The 21,576-nt window shown below is 38.1% G+C and overlaps 3 protein-coding genes across 4 annotated transcripts in view; 2 read left to right on the top strand and 1 right to left on the bottom strand.

Moving 5' to 3' along the window:
- LOC309398138 (interleukin-12 subunit beta-like) overlaps nucleotides 1–7,271 on the top strand; it is a gene marked incomplete at both ends in the record, with an annotated part of 68,695 nt that extends 61,424 nt beyond the window's left edge. The window contains one exon of the mRNA XM_081964728.1: nucleotides 7,145–7,271. Coding sequence (XP_081820854.1) covers nucleotides 7,145–7,271 — 127 coding nt within the window. The remainder of the gene's footprint in view (nucleotides 1–7,144) is intronic.
- Nucleotides 7,272–7,978: 707 nt separating this feature from the next.
- On the top strand, nucleotides 7,979–20,611 carry LOC309387908 (double-headed protease inhibitor, submandibular gland-like). Of its 2 annotated transcripts, XM_081944832.1 has the most exons (7): nucleotides 7,979–8,116; nucleotides 10,129–10,151; nucleotides 13,168–13,292; nucleotides 13,848–13,887; nucleotides 14,964–15,091; nucleotides 16,683–16,734; nucleotides 17,751–20,611. In XM_081944832.1, the coding sequence occupies exons 1-7, from the start codon at nucleotides 8,059–8,061 to the stop codon at nucleotides 17,754–17,756; spliced, it is 432 nt and encodes a 143-aa protein (XP_081800958.1). In that variant the 5' UTR covers nucleotides 7,979–8,058; the 3' UTR covers nucleotides 17,757–20,611. The 2 variants fall into 2 exon arrangements, with proteins under 2 accessions (XP_081800958.1, XP_081800957.1); XM_081944831.1 differs by having other exon boundaries at nucleotides 16,683–20,611.
- ECHS1 (enoyl-CoA hydratase, short chain 1) lies at nucleotides 19,697–21,484 on the bottom strand. Its single transcript, XM_081944819.1, has one exon. It carries the CDS (start codon nucleotides 21,418–21,420, stop codon nucleotides 20,551–20,553), a length of 870 nt encoding a protein of 289 aa, XP_081800945.1. The 5' UTR covers nucleotides 21,421–21,484; the 3' UTR covers nucleotides 19,697–20,550.
- Nucleotides 21,485–21,576: the final 92 nt, after the last annotated feature.

Here is a 21,576-nt window from a genome sequence, read left to right on the forward strand (position 1 = left end):
AGGATTCGGAAGAAGAAAAGAAGGAGCATTCGGAAGAAGAGAAATGGGAGCCCGACCAAGAAAAGGAGGAAGAGGAGGAGGGGAAAGGAGAAAAGAAAGGAGGAGAAAAGAAAAAAGAACAAACTGGGGAACAGAAGAAGAAAGAGGAAGAAGAGGATGGGGAGAAAGATAATGGGGAAAAAGAGGTAAGTGATGATGAATATTTTATCATGAGTCATATATGAAATACCTGTTTTATTACAGAATTATTTGCAACATACAAACATGTCAAATTGTATTCAATACAAAAACAATATAAGATTCTCTTTTACATTATTGTCATATATTGCAAAGGCTGTTTTCCAACCATTTATTTTATTTTTTATTATAATTATTGTTTCAATAATGTCCCAAAGCACCATAGCACAGACTATTCAATCACTTGATTTCTTATTTTCAAGTCAAAATGAAAGCATGTGAATGGGCTGAATGCAACCTGTTCCTTACTATGAGCATGTTCCTTGCTATATAAAAAGAGGACCTAAGTACCTCTGAATCTTAGAAAATGGCTAGGAATTTAACGTATCAGTACCAGCTGAACTATCCTCTCCACACTTCTCAGTTGCAAGCGTAGGAAGCCTCCACTGATTCAAACAGAAAATATGATATTCATTATTAATAACTTATATCCAGCAGAGAAGTAACATTTTATCTGCTGGGCTCATTTGGAATTTGAATGTAAAGTCACAGTATAGTTGCCAAGGGGGAGTTGCTTGCTTATTCAAAAGAACTAATCACAAAATGCCCTTGTATTAAGTCACAAGCTGAGGAATTAACCATCTTATTACTTCTTTTTCACTGATTTGTTCCAACTTTCAATTAAGAATATTGAATTATTATTGCAGGATGAATGCAGCATATTTGTCAAACCAATAGAATTATGTCCATCAGAACCTCAACCAGTCTGTTCCAAGCAAGGTGTTACCTATATCAATATATGCGCACTTTGCCATATGAAAACGTAAGTCAAACTATTTGGAGGATTTGTTGCTAACGGATAGATCAGTTGAAATTCTGCCTTTAAAAAGACATTATCGCACACACTTCCTCGGAGATCTACTTTCCTAAGAGCCACGGCTAGCACTAGAGATTGGAGGTAATGCATTATAAAAGAACAATGCATATTCTTACCATGTGCTGAACCCTTTGATCACATCTGCCAGGGCAAGGAACTCGCCCGTTTTGCTCTCCCAACACAGTGGAAAAACTGTACACATAAGGAGGGTTTGCCAGGTAAGTAGCTGGCATGGCTTGTAGTAAGGCTATTCTCAGTCTCCAGAATCACGGTGGCTTAACTCTAAAGCAAGATTGTGCTGCAACATGCTATGGCGAAGTGCGTTCACAAAGTCTGGCTCATAGCTGCCATGTCTATAATACGCACCCTTTAGACAGTTAAACCTGAACACAGGAGCAGACGGCTTGTGCAACTGCAGCAAAATACTAGAGAGCAAGCAAATCAGCCTGCAGCAGATGTGCTTGTCCCAAATCTTACTTCTAACCAAGACTACTGCAAATGACTTGCTGGCAGGCTTGTTCAGCAGGATTGTGCCTGGGGAAAAAAACAGTCTATCTGGGTATATTTGTACCTGAGATGTCGGGAAAAGCAGTTTGTGTGCAGTTGCAACTACTTAGTAATGGAAATCCTAGCTAGCCCACAGACATTTTTGGACATTATCTATTTTTGGTCTGAGGCCCTTGATTCATTGCTACAGATGACTTTGGGGCAGAAAGCACTGCTGCACCGATATGTAATGCCAACTTCTGAAATGAGTGATGAAGTAATATCATGAGGCTTCTAATTTCTGTTTTCTTTCTCCAAGGGCAATGCCTGAGACCGCCTTCAAACATAAAGGCAAATGCGCGACAGAGTGATAGAGCTACGTATGTATATACATATTTATCTATCACTTTCTCTTTCCCCACATTCCTAATCCCACCACATCTCTCTGGCAGTGTTCTCTGATGGTAGGGTAAGCATTTTTCTGCTCCTTTGAATTCCTACGCTGGAAAATGACAGCCATGTGATAGATCTGAAAAGGGGAAAGAAAACTCAGCAGCACCATAATAGGCATATAGGAGAATGTTAGGGTCTGATGGAATCAAGTCTCTTTTTTTTACAGAGTGGACATCTCTTGACTTAGTAGCTAGAAATGTGCACCCTGATATCTTATGGAAGTAGTTTGTCATTACCTTCTTTGATTTCAGAGTATTACTCAGGTTTTTTCAAGATCATCTAGATTTTTCTAAAGTGAGAATTCCTCCAGTTTACCAAGGCAGCCTAGTGTGGATAATTTATATGATGTGTTTATCAACAGTGGAATCATGCTGGCAGGTGAAGTGTTCAAGCTAATCATTCCTGAATTGTGCTGAGATTCAGATTTCTGACTAAAGGTCAGGATATCCAGGCCTCAATCCATTAACATGAGTGGGGTGGGGGGGAAGAGACTAAATAAACTGCAGATCTTAACTACATATATTATTGGAAGCAGGTTTCCTTTGATGCTTCTTTTCTACACTTTACCAAAGCTGTTGGAGTGACTATTGAAGCATTTTGCTTCCTTCTCAGATCATGGTGCAAGAGGGAAGAATGGTAGTTCCATGATTCTCCACCCCTTATTCTTCTTTTTGAAGACAAGGATCAGAAAGGGCAAATTCCTGTCCAGAGTCCTGTTACCAAATAGTTTACAGGAGAATTACTACTTTCATTCAGAACTGACCAGTCATGTCTGGCTTCTACTTAACTAGAACAGATATACCAGAAGGAGCTATCCTTGTGTTACTGATAGCATTGTTCACCATAGGCAAGGAGAAAGGAAGGGAAAAAAATAAGACTTCTAGTCTTACAGAAAATGGTGGTAGCTTTCTTAACTCCACAAATTGTTAAAAGAGCCTGACTTTGTTTTCTTACTTGATCTTGGTAGGGATGGATTAAATCCTGCCAAAATTTCCTTTACACTTCTAAGTTAGAACATATTTTCTATTGGAAACTTTTATCTATTCACCTGACGCTTTCTTTGTTGCTATGATAAAACTTACATGTATGTTTTGTTCTCCTTTTATTTTCCAGGAACATGGACAATGATGAAGACTGCAAAAAAGAAAACATTCTTAAGGAGAATACATTCTTGTGCTTTTCTGTACAAAGATATATTATCTTTAGTGTCTATTGTAAAAAAAATCAATTTTCTTGATTTGCTAATAGAATAAAGTTAATTAAACTAAATTATATCTCTTCATTCAGTTTACATAAGCCTTTTATCTGGTGCATTGAAAAATAATATTTGATAAAGATGTTACTTTTACCCTTTCTTGTGCATATACTGTAGCATCCATTCTCCTTCATTTTAAAAAAGGGGTTAATTATTTTCATTACAAGGAATATGCTGAGTAAATGGCTTGGAAACATATATTCTGATTTTTAAACTGAAGTGCAGTTTGATTATGAATGTGCCTCATGGGGCAGAGAGAGTAAACAGAGAAAGGTAGCATAAAGTGGAACAGGTCAAAATGCTAAAGAATTTTCAAAATAATATTTGAAATTATTTTTTTAAATAAAAGTTTTAGTACATTTCATGTGTAATTCGCCTCATGGGCAAAAGATTCTATTTTGTTAAGAGGGATATTTACTTAAAACGCCCCAATTCTTTTGGATAATGAAGGAGGCTAATTTTTACATCTTGCATACCACATTAAAGCTCAGAAACTCAGCAGATTTAGATTTAGTTAATACTGGGTATTAACTGGGTATTGATTACTCAGATCTCAGGGCTATAAACCTGAGAAATTGTCAAATGTTCCCAATGATTTTAAAAAAATCTATTTTTACTTAAAAAAATTATATGGATATGCACAATATAGTCATGAAATGTCAAGCTTAACTTGAGGGTTTCTTGCCTTAATTCAGAATGCTAAGGGGCAGATTCAAGATTGACCAGGTTAGGAAATAGACACCACAAGAATTACTGAAAGCCTATTGTGCATGGTGTAATAACAGACTCTTGAATATCTGATAGAAGCGTTCTTATACTAAAGAGAATCAAAACAGAAAGTTCTTTTATCACTCCTACCATCTCAAGGGTATATTGATGTTTTCCTAGGTATTCTTGCATCCCTCTTTCAAGGCTGGTTTTCAATCCTATATAGCACATTAGCAATTTGATGCAACTTAACCCTAACTCACAGGGTCTATTCTAAATGAAACTTTCATTAAGCAATCATTCTGTTTCCTTAGCTGAATAGTATGATGGGTCCAGATGGGTTGGGTGTGTAGTTGTAATCTTTCTCTTCCTTTTATTTCACTGCTTCTTCTATTTCTCACCAACAATTTTTTATTTCAATTTTATTTAAAGGAATCGTTTTACAACTTTTTATTACAACTGCTAGGAGACCAATAATTTATTTATCCTAATTGTTAAAGGTGCTGTTGATGAATTTTAATAATTAGATTTTCACAATTTAAACCAAACTAAAAGTGGATAGAACTTCCTTTATTACTATGTGTTGTTTATTTTGAATCCTTTTATGCTCCTTTAATCAATCTGACCATAAGCACCTCACAGCATGTCAGTCTCACTAGGTAGACCAGACCAAAAAAATTAACACAGGTTTATTATAGCTAGCTTTATGGAGATTAGTTAGAATAATGGAAACTTGCAAGAATGATTATATTATACTTCCTCTTATTTCCAAGAATTAGGAAGGTGTTGGCCTGAGCCACTTATAAACTGTGTCTGCATGTTGTGGTCTTAAAATGTTTTTTTTTTATTGTCACCTTAATGGATGTTGCATGTTTCTATTGAGTTAACTTCCTTAATTCCCTGCACAGCAAACATACAGTAACATGATACACAATATCATGTTAAAAAGTTATGATATTTATGTAGTTACATACTTAGCACACCTAAATTATTTTAAAATAACCAAAATATCTTTACAATCCCCAAGACATGTCACAATTTGTGATCACCCCTAATGTTTGGAAATTGAAAGTTGAAATATTTGACACATGATTATAAAAAAATATATAAAGGTCTTATTTAAGGTAGAGTAGTATTCTGCAAAGGGGAACTTCAGCAGAAAATATCTCCAAATAGCCTGCTGCTCTTTGCAAAGAAAGTTTTAAAAAGGTAAAGGTGTCCCTGTGGGTTTTATTCCACTATTTATAGCCAACCTTAGGGGGCAATGCTCATCTCTGTTTTTGTATGCCATTGAGCTAGCACTATCATGATTCTAGTTGTGGCCAGCATGGAATCACGCTGCAGGGTAGAACCTATGGTGAAACACAAAATGATGTTACCTTCCCACCAAACGGGTACCTATTTATCTACTGGCATTTACCGTACATGCTTTCCTACTTCTAGGTTGGCATGAGCTGAGGTAAGTGATGACAGCTCACTCTGTCACATAGTGTTAGGACTCGAACCACTGAAGCATAGACCTTTCTCTGGTGTCTTTTAAGCTACTAAACCACTGCACCACTTTTGCAATGCAAACACTCTCTGCAGGCAACTTTTATTTACATAGTCCCATAGGTATCCAGGAGGAGGGAAGGGGAGGAAAGGAAGGGAAGGGAGGGAGGGAGGGAGGAAGGAAAGAAGGAAAGAAGGAAGGAAGGAATTCTGATGCTCCCTGCCAGCTTCCCACAAGGAACATCAATGGGGAAGCTAACAGAAAGTTCAAAGTTGTTCCCACTGCCACTGCATTTTCCTCCCACCCACAATAATTTTGTTCCATTGTTTAGGTAAGGAAATGATGGCAGGCTGTGCAATAGTGTTAAGTATACACTACTATACAATCTGTCATGATTTCAGAGATATTTCCTTAACTAAACTCCCTCAAAAATATACAACTGGACCAAATGTTTTAGCCCTAAAGGTGACCTCCATGGGGAACTGTCCCACATTTATGATGATCAAGTGCTGTTTAATCTTTTTTTCTCTATTTTGCCATCTACTCAGATTTGTTCACCTGTGTATCTTCCTTTGTAGGAAGGAAAGCTAGTGTGAATAACAAATGTAAGGATATATATACTAGAAAGGGGAAAGAAAGTGCTTCTTGGCCACTTTTTTTCCTGAAATGTGCAGTTTGCAAGCTTTTCCTTCTGGGAACAAATGCACGACATAGGGAAATAACTCAGATGTCTGCCGTATATAGTTTAGTTTAATCTTCTGTGCAAAAAGTTCTTCCCGCCATAATTCACAAATTTAATCAATAGTTATTAACCTGTATTTCAATTATGTCCCATTCCAAGTGATTGTTGTAAACCTTCTTAAACCAAGCAAGGGGAGAAACCCTTCCTTGTACAGTAGACCAGATGTTCGTATTTCAGGTTCTGCTGGAAGTTTCCTGGTAATGGGAGAAAGGGCAATGTGGCAAAGAGATGCCCTCCCAACCTCTAAAGAATGGGATTTAGCAATATCTGATAAGATATAAGATATTGTGACATTTCCTTGTGTTTGCATAATATCTAATAGGATGTTAGAATTGTAACCAATGAGAAGGTACCTTTGGTGGGCTTAGAAGATTGTTAAGAAATATGGGAGCAAATAATGTATTTTGATACAGAAAATATTAAAAATCGATGTGCAATTTAAACCAGAGGTTTTTCTTTTAGGTACAATGGATACGCAGATTGAAAGAAAACCTGGAATATAGTTCTCATACATGATAACATCAGCCAGAGTTCTATATGCACAGAGGTGGGAAGATATACAAACTCCTACAATGAAAGAATGGATGGTGTGAAATTAATGGAACTGGCTGAGATGTCAAAATTGACCACTTTGATGAGGGGAAAAAATGTCTTAGTTTTGTTTCCATTTGCAAACCACTTTTGGACTTCTTGTTTTAAAAGGATAGAATTGAAACTATGATTTTGGGATTTGATGACTAAATCTGTTTTGATTGTAGGAATATTGTACAATGTTATTCTGTTGGTTGCTGTGTAAGTTTTACATGTTTTGCCTTTGTTTTTGTTTCTTTTTTTCTTGTTACACTGTTAATTCTTCTTTTCCTTGCTTTTCTTTTTTCTAACTTTTCTTTTTTATTATTCTGTTTTTTGACAGTTTTTGAAATTGAAAGATCTACTATGATGCTCTTACTCCAGATGGACAGTTTGTTGGTTGTTGGTTGGTTGGTTGGATAAGCACCATCAAGCCAATATTGACTCTTATCTGTCTTCCACTTGTCCTCTTAGAGCTCTCAATAGTACATTCATTGCCAGTGTACTTTGATACATTCCCTTTGCTGCTGGCCATCTTCTTCATTTGTTTCTTTTAACTTTTCCAAGCATTATTGACTTCTCAAGGGAACTGAGTTGTACATGATGTGTTCAGAATATAATAGTTGGAAACTGGTCACTAGTGCTTCAAGTGAGAATTTTGGCTTATTTGTTCTGTGATCCATTTCTTTGCTTTTCTGACAGTCTGTGATATTCACTTCTTCTTGGCCCAAATTTCATACAACACCAAATAGAAATTTATAGTGGTTTTATGTAAATAGAACATTAGACCCAGACATTATATTCTGCCAGCAGAAATGCTTCCATCCTGGATTCAATTCAGAACAGCCTCCCTTTTGAAAGAAATAAACCCATTACTTTCAATTCTTGCCATGTTTGCAAACCTCAAGGTCAACTTCTTTACTGTTTTGGAAAGATCCCAACATTGAAAAATGCATTTTCAATAATGGATGGTATAGGGGAGGGAGTAATGAGGAAAACTTCCCCCTTTACCATTTAGCCAGCAAAAAGCCGCAGCTGAACAAAACAACTTTTATTGGACCTAAGCCATCCGGATTTCCTCTTGACTCATATTTTCAGTTACTGTGCATGAAAAGAAGCAAGCAAACAAACGATCTTAGATTACATCATCAAAATAATTTAAGAGAGCCTGTTAAAGGTCATTGTGATTAAGAATGCCATTGCTTTTGGGTATTCTAGTATAAATATGACTGAACGTTTGTACTTGGACTAGATAGTGTACTCAAAATCCAGAGAGGACAATACTGAGTTCACTAGCCATGAAGTTCACAACGGCATGTGCGATCCTTTGCCTGGTAAACTGCTGTTTATTTTTAGGTAAGATTTCTGATTAATTCCAAGCTAATATCTCTAAAAATATAATGAATATTCTGCTATAAAGGAAGATTATTATATGATTTCACTATTAATAGCAAATGTTATAATTCATAGATTTATTTTTAATAGGCCTTAGGTCTATTACGGAAGGAGGTGATAGAAATATCAAAAGAAATAGATAAAACGTATATTAAAATATGGGCATTCCTATACATGGAGTATGCAGGAATTACATTTTTGTTGCCTTGAGACACAAGATTCAAGCAGCTGTTCTTGATACTATTTTTCTGATAAATGCATTAAAAGATGTAGAATGAGATGCCTGGACTAGTTTTCATATTATTCATATCATTTCATACTACAATTTTCTTAAAAATTCCCAAAGAAGACATTTTTTTTAAAAAAAGAGAAACCACTGATGATTATTATCTGGCACCACAACTGTATCTTAGAAAGCATAATTCAAGATAGATAAATACTTAAGCTAAATTTTATTAAAATTGAAGACTTGTTGAAGTTTATTTAAATATTATTTAAATTTTCAGAACTCTTTTAAATACAGGGAGAGAAAAGCAGGACAAATCCCACCATCCTACCCCACCCCCAGTCCTAGACCAAGGTTTGTTTAAAAATATATGGAGTGGTTTAAACAAGGACAAAATTGGAGGGAGCAGAGATGTCCCATTTCCCTAGATTTAGAGTCTGGTAGACTTTCTCTGCACAAGTGCATAATTATTTAGATTGGAGAGATATCCACTTCTTTTACAGTGGCCTGAAATATAGATGCTTAGATATTTTCAGTGACTTTGGGTCTTGCATTTAGAACTGTCCTTCCACAATGGGGCAGCAACTTTTTTTGGATGAGAAAGAACATTACATTATATTCATCCCACTCCTATTGTAAATGCGGCCTATGAGCACATTTTCCTGCTGGCCCTTTTCTCTTTTGGTGCCTTAATTGTTCCTATTTAAGTATTTTGTTACAGCCTAACTTCAACAATTCATTGACTACTTTTTAGAGGCAAAAATATCCCCTCAACTGAGTCATTGAAATGATCTTTCATGCTTTCTACAGCTACCATTGCCAGTGATGGTAATAGCACAACAATTATAACAGAACACTTGTTCTACAAAGAAAACCAGTTCAAAATCCTTCATATTTTTTTCAACATAATGCTATCTTTCTTTCTGCTTATTTCTTCTTGAGCTTTTTCAAAATACTGTAGGTCTAGAATTGTTCTTACATCATTTTTCAATCACTTGACATACATTTTCCACAAGTGGCTGAAGAAATGATGAAATAGGGCACTTTAAAAAGAAACCTAAGGAAAAGTATGCAGTTTAGGAAAAGAAGAATAACCACTGTGCTATTGTTAGCATTATTGGGGGAAAAAAAACATCTAGAAGACCTTAGAAGCAAATAATAAAAAATGAAGTTAAACTTTAAAGCTGCTTGTTATACCTGCTTGTATGTACATTTTGATGTTTCAACTTTGTATGTATTCAATTAACTTGCTTATGTACACACATACATAAGCAAACATACAAATATACATGTATATGTATAGACCTGAAGACCAGGTCAAGGTTAGATTGTAATGGAGAAAATCTATATGGTCGCTAGGATTCAAAAATTATTTGATGACACGTAATCACGATGATACGTAATCACTATGTATATAGTGATACATCGCTATGTATATATGGGTGTATGTATTTGGTGTATAAATTAGTATATGTTTAAAAGTAAGATTCACCCAGTGGAAGAAAGATATTGAGAATTTCCTGAATTGGAGAAATGGTAGGGCACAACAGCAGCAGCTCCAGAACTGTCCATTGGCAGACATGGTCACCTGTTGTCCAGACTGAATATCTTGCAAGCTGTTGCCAGAGTGTCTCAGTCAAAATGTGGTGTTTTTTTTTAATGGCTTGAATTAAGGATAGCATTTTAAGTGTAATGCAGATAAACCTTTGGTCTTGGCATCTTTTATTTATTTGCTTTTTTCCCCCAGCTCCCGGGATCTCAGGACATAAGGTCAGTTTATAGTTTGATATATACGGATATGTTCCAATGTTGCTTAGCACCTCACTTATGCTCACAGTCATGGAATTAAAGTATCAGTGCTTTGCTCTGATTCTTCATTCTATGTAACAATAAATATAAACCATCTAATTCTTGATGCACCATTGTTGAAGTTGAGACGTTTAGGTTTTAGAGCTATTTTCTGTCATTTGCAGTTTGAAATCCTGGAATTAAAGTGGTCAGTTTTAATTCTGGTAGAACTTATGCAACCATGTGATTAAAAAGAACAGAAGAGCAGGCCAAAAGGAATGAAAGGAGGAATAGAAGAACAGAATTTTAGTGTTAAAAGGTTGCTATATTGAAGCTAGAACATCAAGCCTCCCTGCTCAGTGCAGGAATCAAAATTACATCTTTCCAGACAGATGGTTGCTCACCATTTCTCCAAGTAATTGATTCCCATGGGCCATTCTACTGTTTATAAAGTTTTCCTCAAATACAAGAGAAATCTGTCTTCCTGCATTTTGGAAGAACCACGCAGGTACAAGTTTGGAAAAGAAAATACACTATTTCTACAGTCTGCAATGAGAGAAAATTTTGGGAGCATCTTCAGGGCTGCCACAGCAAAGCCGGTTGGAGCTGTGGGAACGTGAGGGGGGAGATAGAGATAGCTGGGGGAATGTGTAGCTAAAATAACATTATTTCCTGTTGGGAGCCAAGGGCGTCCTCACCAGTGTTTGAAAGGCATGGACTAAAGCCAGCGGGAGTGGGAACTGTAACCTGATTGGACCATGTGATAGACATGTGACCTGGGACAAAAACTTTGGGTTTTGATTTGGATAGGGAAAACCTTGGGTCCTTCAAAGTCGAGTTTTCACCAGCCGTGCCAATATGACATTTCCAAAAAATTCTTACTTTGAGGAAACTCCAGGCCTCAGATTTGTTTTTTATAAAGTTTTATTTTATTCTTTCATATATATTCACAAACATACATTCTTGTAAATACTATTAACATTTATCTATTAAGTAACAACATTTTTCACTATCTTCTTACAAATATAGAAAACACAGTTGGGGGCAATTTCTTGCCACCCCATATCTCCATCCTGCTTTGCAACAACCCTATTCCTTCCTTTTTCTCAACTTCTCTTCTCTGCCTTCTTCTTTCCTCCCCTCCTTCCTCTTTTTTTCTTCCCCTCTCTTTCCCCCACTCCTCCTCTCTTCTTCTCCTTCTTCCCCTCTCTCCTACTCTTACTTCCCCTGCTTTGACCCTTTCTTCCTTTCCCTCCTCATCCTCCCTCCTCTTCATTGTTACCCTTACTTATTTTCTTTTTCTGATGGATTCTCAGGGTGGCATTCCAGTGATCCCAACTTTATATTTACATAAAAATAAATTTTCTTTCACATCTTACTTCCCTATAATAAATCCACTTATATCATTTTTTTACTTGCATATTTGTATTTTAATACTTTTCTATTTTTCCCTACCCCCTTGATTTGATAATGTGTCATCTGTGTTATTTATTCTGTGCTCTTTTACAATACAATAATACAATAGTAGAGTTGGAAGGGACCTTGGAGGTCTTCTAGTCCAACTCCCTGCCTAGGCAGGAAACCCTATACCATTTCAGACAAATAGCTATCCAACATCTTCTTAAAGACTTCCAGTGTTGGGGCATTCACAACTTCTGGAGGCGAGCTGTTCCACTGATTAATTGTTCTAACTGTCAGGAAGTTTCTCCTCAGTTCTAAGTTGCTTTTCTCCTTGATTAGTTTCCACCCATTGCTTCTTGTTCTACCTTTTCCTTTCTTTCTATTTATATCTCTTTTCTAACCAATCATAAAATTGCCCCCATGTCCTGAAGTACGCTTACTCCTCTTTGTCCTTTATTCTCAATGTCAACCTATTCATTTCTGTGCAATCCAATATTTTCTTTATTATCTCTCCTGATGGGATTTTGTCTGTTTTCCAATTCTGTGCAAATACAATTATAGCTGCTGTTATTATGTGTTATTATAAAATATGTATTTTCTTTACTATATTTCTCTGGTAAGATACCCATTAAAAACACCTCTGGTCTGAGCTCTATGCGCTGATGTACCATTTTCTCTAACCATGTTTGTATTTTGACCCAATATCTTTTTGTGGCCCATACACATGCACCACATATGATAATATGATCCTGGTAATTGATGGTATTTCCACAGGCCTCAGAGTTTTGATTGAGTTGGGTCTGTTACTTGGAACCCTGACACTTGACCTTCTTCTTCTTCAGCATTGTTTGAAAAAAGCTATAAGAAAGCATACCGTCCCCAGCCCAATTCCACTGTCCTTTTCTCAATTCTAAAAAGTTCCTTTAGCCTTTCTATATTCCATATTCCTTTTCTGAACTTATTTGAATTTCTATAAAGTTGGGGACTCAGAATTAGATATTACTCAAGGTGAGTTTTGGTCAAAGCAGAATAAAGTATGGAAAAGTTATCACTCCAAAATCACTGATTTGGAGTGTTACTTCTGTTGAGGATATCTGATGGAGGGCAGAAGAAGCAGGATGTCACAAAGAGAACCCACCCACTTTGACCTCTGAACCACTCACTGTTTCCTATAGCTCACCTACTCTGTGACCTTGGCAGGAACACTCATTAAAAAAGATTGCTGAACTTCAGTGTTAAAGTTGCATGCTGATCTTTTAGTTTCATGTTTAGAGAAAGAACCGTTGCTGTGATTTTAATAAATTACTTCTTGTCCTCTAAATGTGTATTATTGACTTCTTTCCACAAGAAGTTAGTCCATTGTGCCACATTCCAGTTAAATAATTAATAGTTAACCACATTCCTTTAAACTCAGGTAGCCCTTAAAATAAAAAACAATAAAAAAACAGATTCCTAAAGCAAATAGCACATGCTCTTTATGGCCTTCTTCCAAAATTAGCGGGGACATCAATTCAACAAGCTCTTTTTTTCTGAATTGTAAATAACAAAGAAAAGGGGACTCCTATTGCAATCTGATTTTTCCTTATTTATTTTGCAGATTGTTTGCAACCAATATGTACAAGATAAAAAAGGCCAGTATGTTTGTCCTAAAATCTATGATCCAGTGTGTGGAACTGATGGCAAGACTTATGCTAACAAATGTGAATTATGTTCCAAAATCTTGTGAGTGCTTCCATCTTTCCTGTACTTAAGTAGAACAGCACACTAGTTAAAGGTTTAAAAAAAAGGCATTAGTCTCCAGGATAAAGTAAAAGAGCCAAGCATTTAACAAATTTAATCTACAATCTAATGCAGAAATTCATGTTGACTTATATTTTAAGGGGCATCTGTAGGTCACAACTCAAAACAGAGTTTGGCTATTTAGCTAAACAATGTTTGAGTTATGTGAAGACTGATCTTCCACCATATAAAGGCAATGGGTATATCTCGACCCATTTGGTGACAGATAGTAAAAAATGGGGGAAATACTTGAATTGTTGGGAGACTAACAATAAATTACAAATGGAAATAGAATGAAATTAAGCAAACTAAACCAACTAAAAGCAGACAATTAGAATTCTTTTATTAATTGGTGACCATTAGCGAGAGAGAAACTTCTTGAATTTAAAAGCATGCCTAGAATATTGCCAATTTTTAAAACATTGTCTGCCTTACTTTGAAACTGGACTGCCAGATTTGCTACTTCTTGCATTTATTAAGTTCAGATCTTTTTTTTAGAAGTGGATCCAAGCTAGACCTGGCACATAAAGGAAAATGTGTAAGTATTACTACTAAGTAATTTAGAGTTGAATTCTATATCTCATTCTGATGTGAAACATGTCTTTTTACACATTTTTTAAATGTTTAGACTGTGCTTCAGCTGCCAAGATTGCTTTTGTGTGTGTGTGTGTGTGTGTGTGTGTGTTTGTGTGTGTGTGTGTGTGTGTAAACATATCTTTAAAGAAAGCACTAGCAAATTTCCCCCCTGGTTTATTACCAAGGCCTGAATACAATAGCACCCCAAGGCTACAGCATTATCAACAAGCCTTTGATCTTTGGTGCTCTCAGTCACTCATGCCTGGTCATCTCCTGCTTGAATTATTGCAACACATTCTACACGGGGCTACCCTTGAAGACTATTTGGAAGCTACAATTGGCGCAAAATGCAGGACAGTTTTAGAGGCCTCTAGGGTGACGTATGTTACACCACTGTTACACGAGCTGCGCTGGCTGCTGATCTGCTTCTGAGTGCAATTCAAGGTGTTGGTTATTACCTTTAAAGTCCTTCATGACATGGGTACAAGATACCTGTGGAACTGTATTTCCCCAATAGGATTGACTTGTCCCACTTTTGACTGTAGGATCCAGAAGTGGGTTCATTTTTTATATATTTATTTTACTCTTGTTCTTTGGAACATCATGCCACAGAAGGTAGGATCCATCCTTTCTCCTTTAGCCCATAAAGGCCTTAAATGCTGGCTATGAGAGCTGACATGTGGTCTGTTGGCTGGCAATGGTTGGTACACTAACAGAAAAGGCATCTAACCTTTCCCCTTCATACCCTTATTTTTTAGCTTGTTTTTACTGTTGTAATTTTAATCCATTTTTACATTTTTATATTTATAACTGTTTGCTTTATCTGGATGTTAAGACCTCAGATTTGCTTGGACCATGAGATGGGCAGCAACTATATTTGATAAATAAACAAGCATACATATACATAAAATTATGGGATAAGAAGGGGCCCAGTACGAAAGAACAGGAAGGCAGACCTGGGAAGCTGCCTTCTGCAGATTGTTCAAAATAAGCAATACCAAAGAGCATTTGTTAAAACTGTCTGAAACATCTTTGTAGGTTGACTGCAGTAAATATCCCCAACCACAAAAAGGCACGGCTGCAGACTGCCCAAAAGATTATCGGCCAGTGTGTGGCACTGATGGAAAGACCTATGCCAACCTGTGCGTCCTGTGTGCTACAATCCGGTAAGCTCGGTGCAAAAGAAAACTCAACTGAAAGAAAGATTAGACAATGAGTGTTGAACATGTACGTAGTTAGCCTTTCCAAATGCATGGTCCCGTTATGTTGTATTTATCTCTCCTTTCCTATTCTGAGCATAGTTCTTTATCGGTGTAAAGTTGAGGATCAGTTGCAGCATGCTTCGCCAGGTGTTGGCTGGGTGCAATTTTGAGAGGAAAATGTGGTCTAGACTCTGAATGGCATTGGTGTGCCAAGCATAGTCCTCATTTTCATTTCCCACCATGCCTGCTGCATCAGTAGACAGCATTAGGAGAAATTAAGAAATGGCTAAATCCGGCCATCAGCAACTACAGGGGCTACTTCTTTTCATTGGCCTATTCATACTACCATTGCTATCTTGCCTGTCCACTCTTTTCTTCTTTATATGGGGAGTGGTAGTGAGCAAACCCTTTTCCTTCTCTTCCTTCTTCCCTGCTTGTATAGCAGCAGTTATCATACTATGTGCAAATAACAGCTATGCCTGACAGTCACACTTAGCTGCAGCTCAATCGACCAGTAGCATAGGTATTGCCTTTGAGAGCAGATATCCACATAAGGCAGTGGAACAGTTGGTGGTCCAGGATCCTCACTGACTTGATTGAAGTTTCAGCTTGATTACTTTTGGATTGGGGAAACATATAGAACTGGCTAGTTAGCCAGTTTTTGCTTAGCATGGGTACCATTGAGTTATTATACATATTGTCTCCTATTGAGATGAGAGTATTTCAGAAATATCCCGGATTGTTGAACCCAGATCTAGCCCAAAAGGTCTAGTTCTGATGGTAGAAACAGACCCAGGTCCCAGTCCTGCTAAAATTTCCATGAAGGCACAATAGCAGAGGGAGACAGTTTGCCAAAAGGCAACTCATATCTGGCATTGATCCTGTCTAGAAAGCTTTTTGAAATTTTAAGTAGCTGTATCCATCATTAATATGCGATTAATGTGATTTAGCATCCTAAAATTCTGCCCTAGGCCTATACCAACTGGTCCGATTCTGAAGAATGGCTACAAACTTGCCTAACTTCCTCAAACTAAGTTACAATTTCGCAAATCAAGGCTTAGTGAATTAACCATTATGAACTGGATTTACACAGTATATTAAGCCAAACACCACATTAAGATGTATAATGCTAAATAAATGACACATATCACAAATAGCCATTGGTTCAGGCAGTTTACTGAAGTGGTCAGATTCTTGCATAAAAATAATACATTTAAGTTTATAAGATATAATAGCGGATTTCAAAATCATTTAAAAAAATTACACTATCGCTAAAGGCAGGGATGTCAAACTCATGATGTCCCTTCCTTCCTACCTTCCTAAACCCTCCCTCCCTTCCTTCCTTCCTCTGATTGTATCTTATTGTAAGTTTTTAATTAAAATGCCATTATTTTATGTCATGTTTGGGGACCATATAGCCAAAAGATGAACTAGAAATATTTTTAATCTTCAAGAACTTTCTATATATCATCTCAGCAAATATAATCCCTGTAAGGTTGGCCGGTACAGTTCCAGGTTTTAGTCATTCACCCAAATTACTTTTCTGCTGTTACAGGGCAACTGGGCGTAAAATTGGCGTACGTCATGAAGGACAATGCTCTACAAAGGTATATCCATTTTGTCATATTGCACAAATCTCCAGTATATCTGCCTAGGACAGGAAAATAAGCCTTGGTTGGCAGAATACCAACTTTTATTACAGATTTAAAATGTACTCATATGCCATGAGTTTCTAAATTTTTAGCAGTATTGATGGGAGAAACATCTACCCTATTTTTCGGACTATAAGACGCATCAGAGTATAAGATCCACCATGATTTTGAAGAGGTACATTTTTAAAAAAAGTTTTTGCGTTCTGCAGGCCTCTCAAACCCTCTGCACACCTTACTTTTTGCAAAAAAAAAAAAAAAAAGGCATGCAGAACTTTGGAAGGCTCTTAAGAGTGCTCCTGGGGGTTGGGGGGCAAAAAGAAGCCTGTTTTTTGCTCGTTTTTGCCCTCCCCAACCCCCAGGAGAAGTTTGCAAGCCTGCCAAACCCTCTGCATGTCTATTTTTGCAAAGGGGGAAAGATTTCAGTAGGCCAAAAATGCTGTATTCAGTGTATAAGACGCACCCAGATTTTCATCCTCTTTTTTGAGGGAAAAGGGTGTGTCTTATACTCCGAAAAATATGGTAGTTTGGTATTAAGGCACTAAGCTAAAAATCAGAACACAGGAGAACCAGAAACCTTAGATATGAAGCCAGGTAGGTGACTTTGAGCCAGTCACACTCTTTCTCAGCCTTAGGAAGAAATTAATGGCACTCCCTCTCTTAAATCTTGCCCAAACACCTACAGAGTAGCTCAGGCAGTTATTAAGTGTAAGATTGACTCAGAGGCATGCATAAATATGGTAAAAAATGTTCAAGAAGTCATGTTGATATGAAAAAAATATGGGGGGTGGGGTGGCGGGGATAAAAATTAACGGGACACAGAGCATATTTACCCAAAACTACTATATCTCTATTACTACTGAGATGTTTTTACTTGCAAGTATCAAGGAAAAAAGCATAAATGCAAATGCATTTTTTTTAAATGAAAAAAAAATGATTTCTTAGTAATGAGGATTTTCCTTCCTTGTATTTAGGGCTAGAAGACCAAGTGCTAAGATGAATGGATCATCTTTAAAGAATGAAAAAGGCTTTGGAAACAACTCTTGGTCCAGTGTCTTATCTAATTGGCAATAAATAAAAGCTGTTGACTTGCAAATTCACATCTACATCTAGTATCTCTTTATTTCTCTGAATAAAAAAATGTAACCTAAGTGATAAACTGATGTTTTACATTGACACAGCTAACATAACTGTGTGCAGCAGGTTAGCAATGAAACGTGAGACTCTAGATAAATTTTGTCCTAATGTGTGATGTTGTGAGGCAGATATGGAAGAAAGAAGTTTGCATTGTGATGTCACACATTTAATCATTTTAGCTTCATCAAGCTTAGGAACAGGCAACCATGAGAAAAAATGCACATATCATTCAAATTGCTCCAGTGTCATATATTGGTGGGCTAATGAGTTTCTTTTTGGTGGTGGACTTTATGTCAAATATGTGTTACACAAAGAGCCTTAATAATACTATTGGTATGTTGCATTTGTAACCTTCCAAAGTTTTCCTACATATTCTATGACACATAAACAAGCACTAGAAGGGAACAGACGGAAGAAAAAATTGATAACCTTTTAAGCTTCAGGCTTAGATGCGTTATCATTCATGATTTAGGATTCTCCCATGCCACTATCAGGGGACAACATTACCAAAATGAATAACGGAAATGTGCTATCAGTGGAGGGCCTAAGTAAACTCTTATGCTCTGGATAGATTCACATGAAAATAAATGGTCTATTACACTTGGTCCCAAGTTGATCAGGGTTTTTGGTTTAAATTCACCACTATATTTTACTAATAACCCTGATTTCTGGATATTGACCAGTTTTCCTAATTTCCATTTCAGCTCAAAAACAATAGCTGAATAGTTTCACAAGTACAGGTAGTCCTTGACTTACAATAGTTCATTTAGTGATTGTTGAAAGTTACAGCAGCACTGAAAAAAAGTCAATGCAAGCAAAGACAATGGGGAAGCCACATTCACTTAGCAACCGTGTTACTAACTTAACTGACTTACAGTGATTCACTTAACAACTGTGGCAAGAAAGGTCTTAAATGGCCTTTCACTTAACAAATGTCTCACTTAACCAGCTATCAATATCCCTTCTACAAGGGAATTCATACCATTGCCTCTGGAAATCCTGAGAAAAAAGCAAGGTTTTCATGGCCTTCAAAATATTTCCAGGGTTGCATCTGCTCTAATTTCCAGTGGTTCGCTCTTCAGAAAGTGTAGCAATGCCCTGAGAAACGAATCACACCCAGAACAAGCTTTCTCTTCCAGCTCTTCTCCAGTGGGGCAATCCACTTGAAATAGCTGTCAGATATCCAGATGTTGTCAGACTCTAGTTGAGATATATTAGGTTTTAAAGGTGACAACTGGCACCTTGAATTGTATCCAAAAGCTTACTAATTACTCTTTCAGGTTAACTTTTGCAGTAGAGGTGCCATTTAGACAAATCAGGTTGTGCTCCTAATTACTAATGTTGGTCTCTTGGTACCAGTTAGTGTTTTCAGTGTTCTTCAGGGGCAACCCAATATAAAATGCATTTCAGAGAGTTCTAGTGAGAGGTCACCAAGCCATATCTAACTATAGCTGAGTAGGACTGTCCAATCCAGAACCAGATTGCCTTCTGAGACAGAAATAGCCTCCACATGGCTTTGTGAAGTAAAATACATTAATCAATGTTACAACATAGCAGATTATTCCTAAAATTATAGGGCAAGGAAGCAATGGCTGATGCTCTAGCCCTGAAATTCATACAGTTCTATTAGCCGTCTTGGGCAAAAAGCTTTTAAGAGCAGCAGTAAACAGAAATATGATGTTCACTATTAGAGTAAGCAACTCCCCTTTTACCTAAGTTACTCCTGAATATATCCAAATAAAACTGTTTGTTAAAAAAAGCAGAGCGGGCAAGGGATACAATCTATTTTTAAATAATGTCATTTTATTAAGTGTTTATTGCAATTAAGAAATCAGTAGAATAGGTGCGAATACTTCTTTGCATTTTTCATTAGTTTATAAGATAACCTTTACTGTCACTTTTTTCTGTGAACACACTGACACACATTAAAAAAAATAAAATTCTGATGCCCGCTCTCAAAATAAGTCAAAATGTTGAAAATCCACCTAAGCAAACAGCATTATCCAGGACGGAATACTTTAACAAAGTTTCCAATGCAATGACACAGCAGTCTCTCACTTACTGGTTTGTTATTAACTCTAACTTATGAAGTGCTTCCATTGACCTGTGTTTGATGCACCAGCATATTCTTGATTAGAACTGAACTTAGGGGCTTTTTAATCACATGCAATCGCACCAGTTGTACTTTATTCTATAGCTTATATGGGACAGTGGTAGCTAAAGCTCAGACTTATCATCAAGATAAAAGAATTCAGCAGGCACCTCAGTATAGGATTCTGGATAGATCAATCCATCTTCTTATTGCCGTAATAACTATACCTTTCCCCTCAATTTTGCCGTTTACTGTAGACACAAAAGCTTCCATTTTTATGCAATCCCAGGCATTCTGCAAAGATCACTTTTAAGGGAAATTGGGTTAACTTTATTTTTAATTACCTTTCCAAAGAAATTGATTTTTGCACACCATGGTGCCAATCATTAAGAGCGAGGACCACTTTCTGGCAAGGAGAGAGCTGTCAATTAAGGGTCCAGGGATTGCAAATCAAGGCCTCTTTTGGCAAAGTGTAGCTGCATATTGTCTTCTCTAAATGTACCTGCATTCCTACCCCTCCCCAAGGGCTACCCACGCAAGAGCAATTAATGGTCTTTAAACTTGGCTTCTCTCTTCTCCACAAAGGCATCCATCCCCTCTTTCCGGTCCTCCGTGGCAAAAGTGGCGTGAAAGAGCCTCTTTTCCAGCCGATTGCCTTCGGCTAAGGTGAGCTCGAAGGCGCCGTTGACTGCTTCTTTGGCCATGGCCACTACTAGCTTGGAGTGACGGGCGATCTTCTCCGCGCAGCCGACGGCTTCGTCCACCAGTTTATCCACCGGGCAGACTTTACTGACCAGGCCGGCCAGCTTGGCTTCTTGGGCCGAGATCCGTTCCCCGGTCAGGACCATCTCCATGGCCAGAGACTTGCCCACCGCTCGGGTCAGCCTCTGCGTCCCGCCGGCGCCGGGGATGGTCCCCAGCAGGATCTCCGGCTGCCCGAACTGCGCCTTCTCGCCCGCGTAGATGATGTCGCACATCATGGCCAGCTCGCAGCCGCCGCCCAGCGCGTAGCCATTGACGGCGGCGATGACCGGCTTGCGGACGCTGGCCAGGCGGTTCCAATGGGCGAGGAAGTTGCCGCCGTAGCACTCCTGGAAAGTCCGGTGCTGCATCTCTTTGATGTCGGCGCCGGCGGCGAAGGCTTTCTCGCTGCCCGTCAGGACTATGGCGCCCACGGCCGGGTCCTGCTCCAGCGCCTCCAGCGCTTCGCCCAGCTCTTTCATCAGGTCGTCGCAAAGCGCGTTCAAGGCCTTCGGCCGGTTCAACTGGATCACCGCCACCCTCTGCCCGGCTCCCTTCTTTTCCACCAACAGGTGCTGGAAATGCCCCTCCATTGCCGCCGCGCCCAGAAAGCGTCGGGGCGGCCGAGCGGCCACAGCCAAAGACAGACGGCGAAGGAGCAGCGCGGTGGCCATGCTGGCGAGGGCAGCAGGACGCTAGGGTTCCAGTCCAAAGAGGTCCTCCGAAATACTTCCGGTTCCCGAGTGATGCGGTCCTCCATATGCGGGGAGAGTTTCTCAGGGCATCGCCCACTTGATTGGATGCTCTCACGAAAGCACCATTGTTGCCGT

Source organism: Natrix helvetica, assembly GCF_964273705.1.
Source record: "Natrix helvetica genome assembly, chromosome: 1".
Classification (NCBI taxonomy): domain Eukaryota; kingdom Metazoa; phylum Chordata; class Lepidosauria; order Squamata; family Natricidae; genus Natrix; species Natrix helvetica.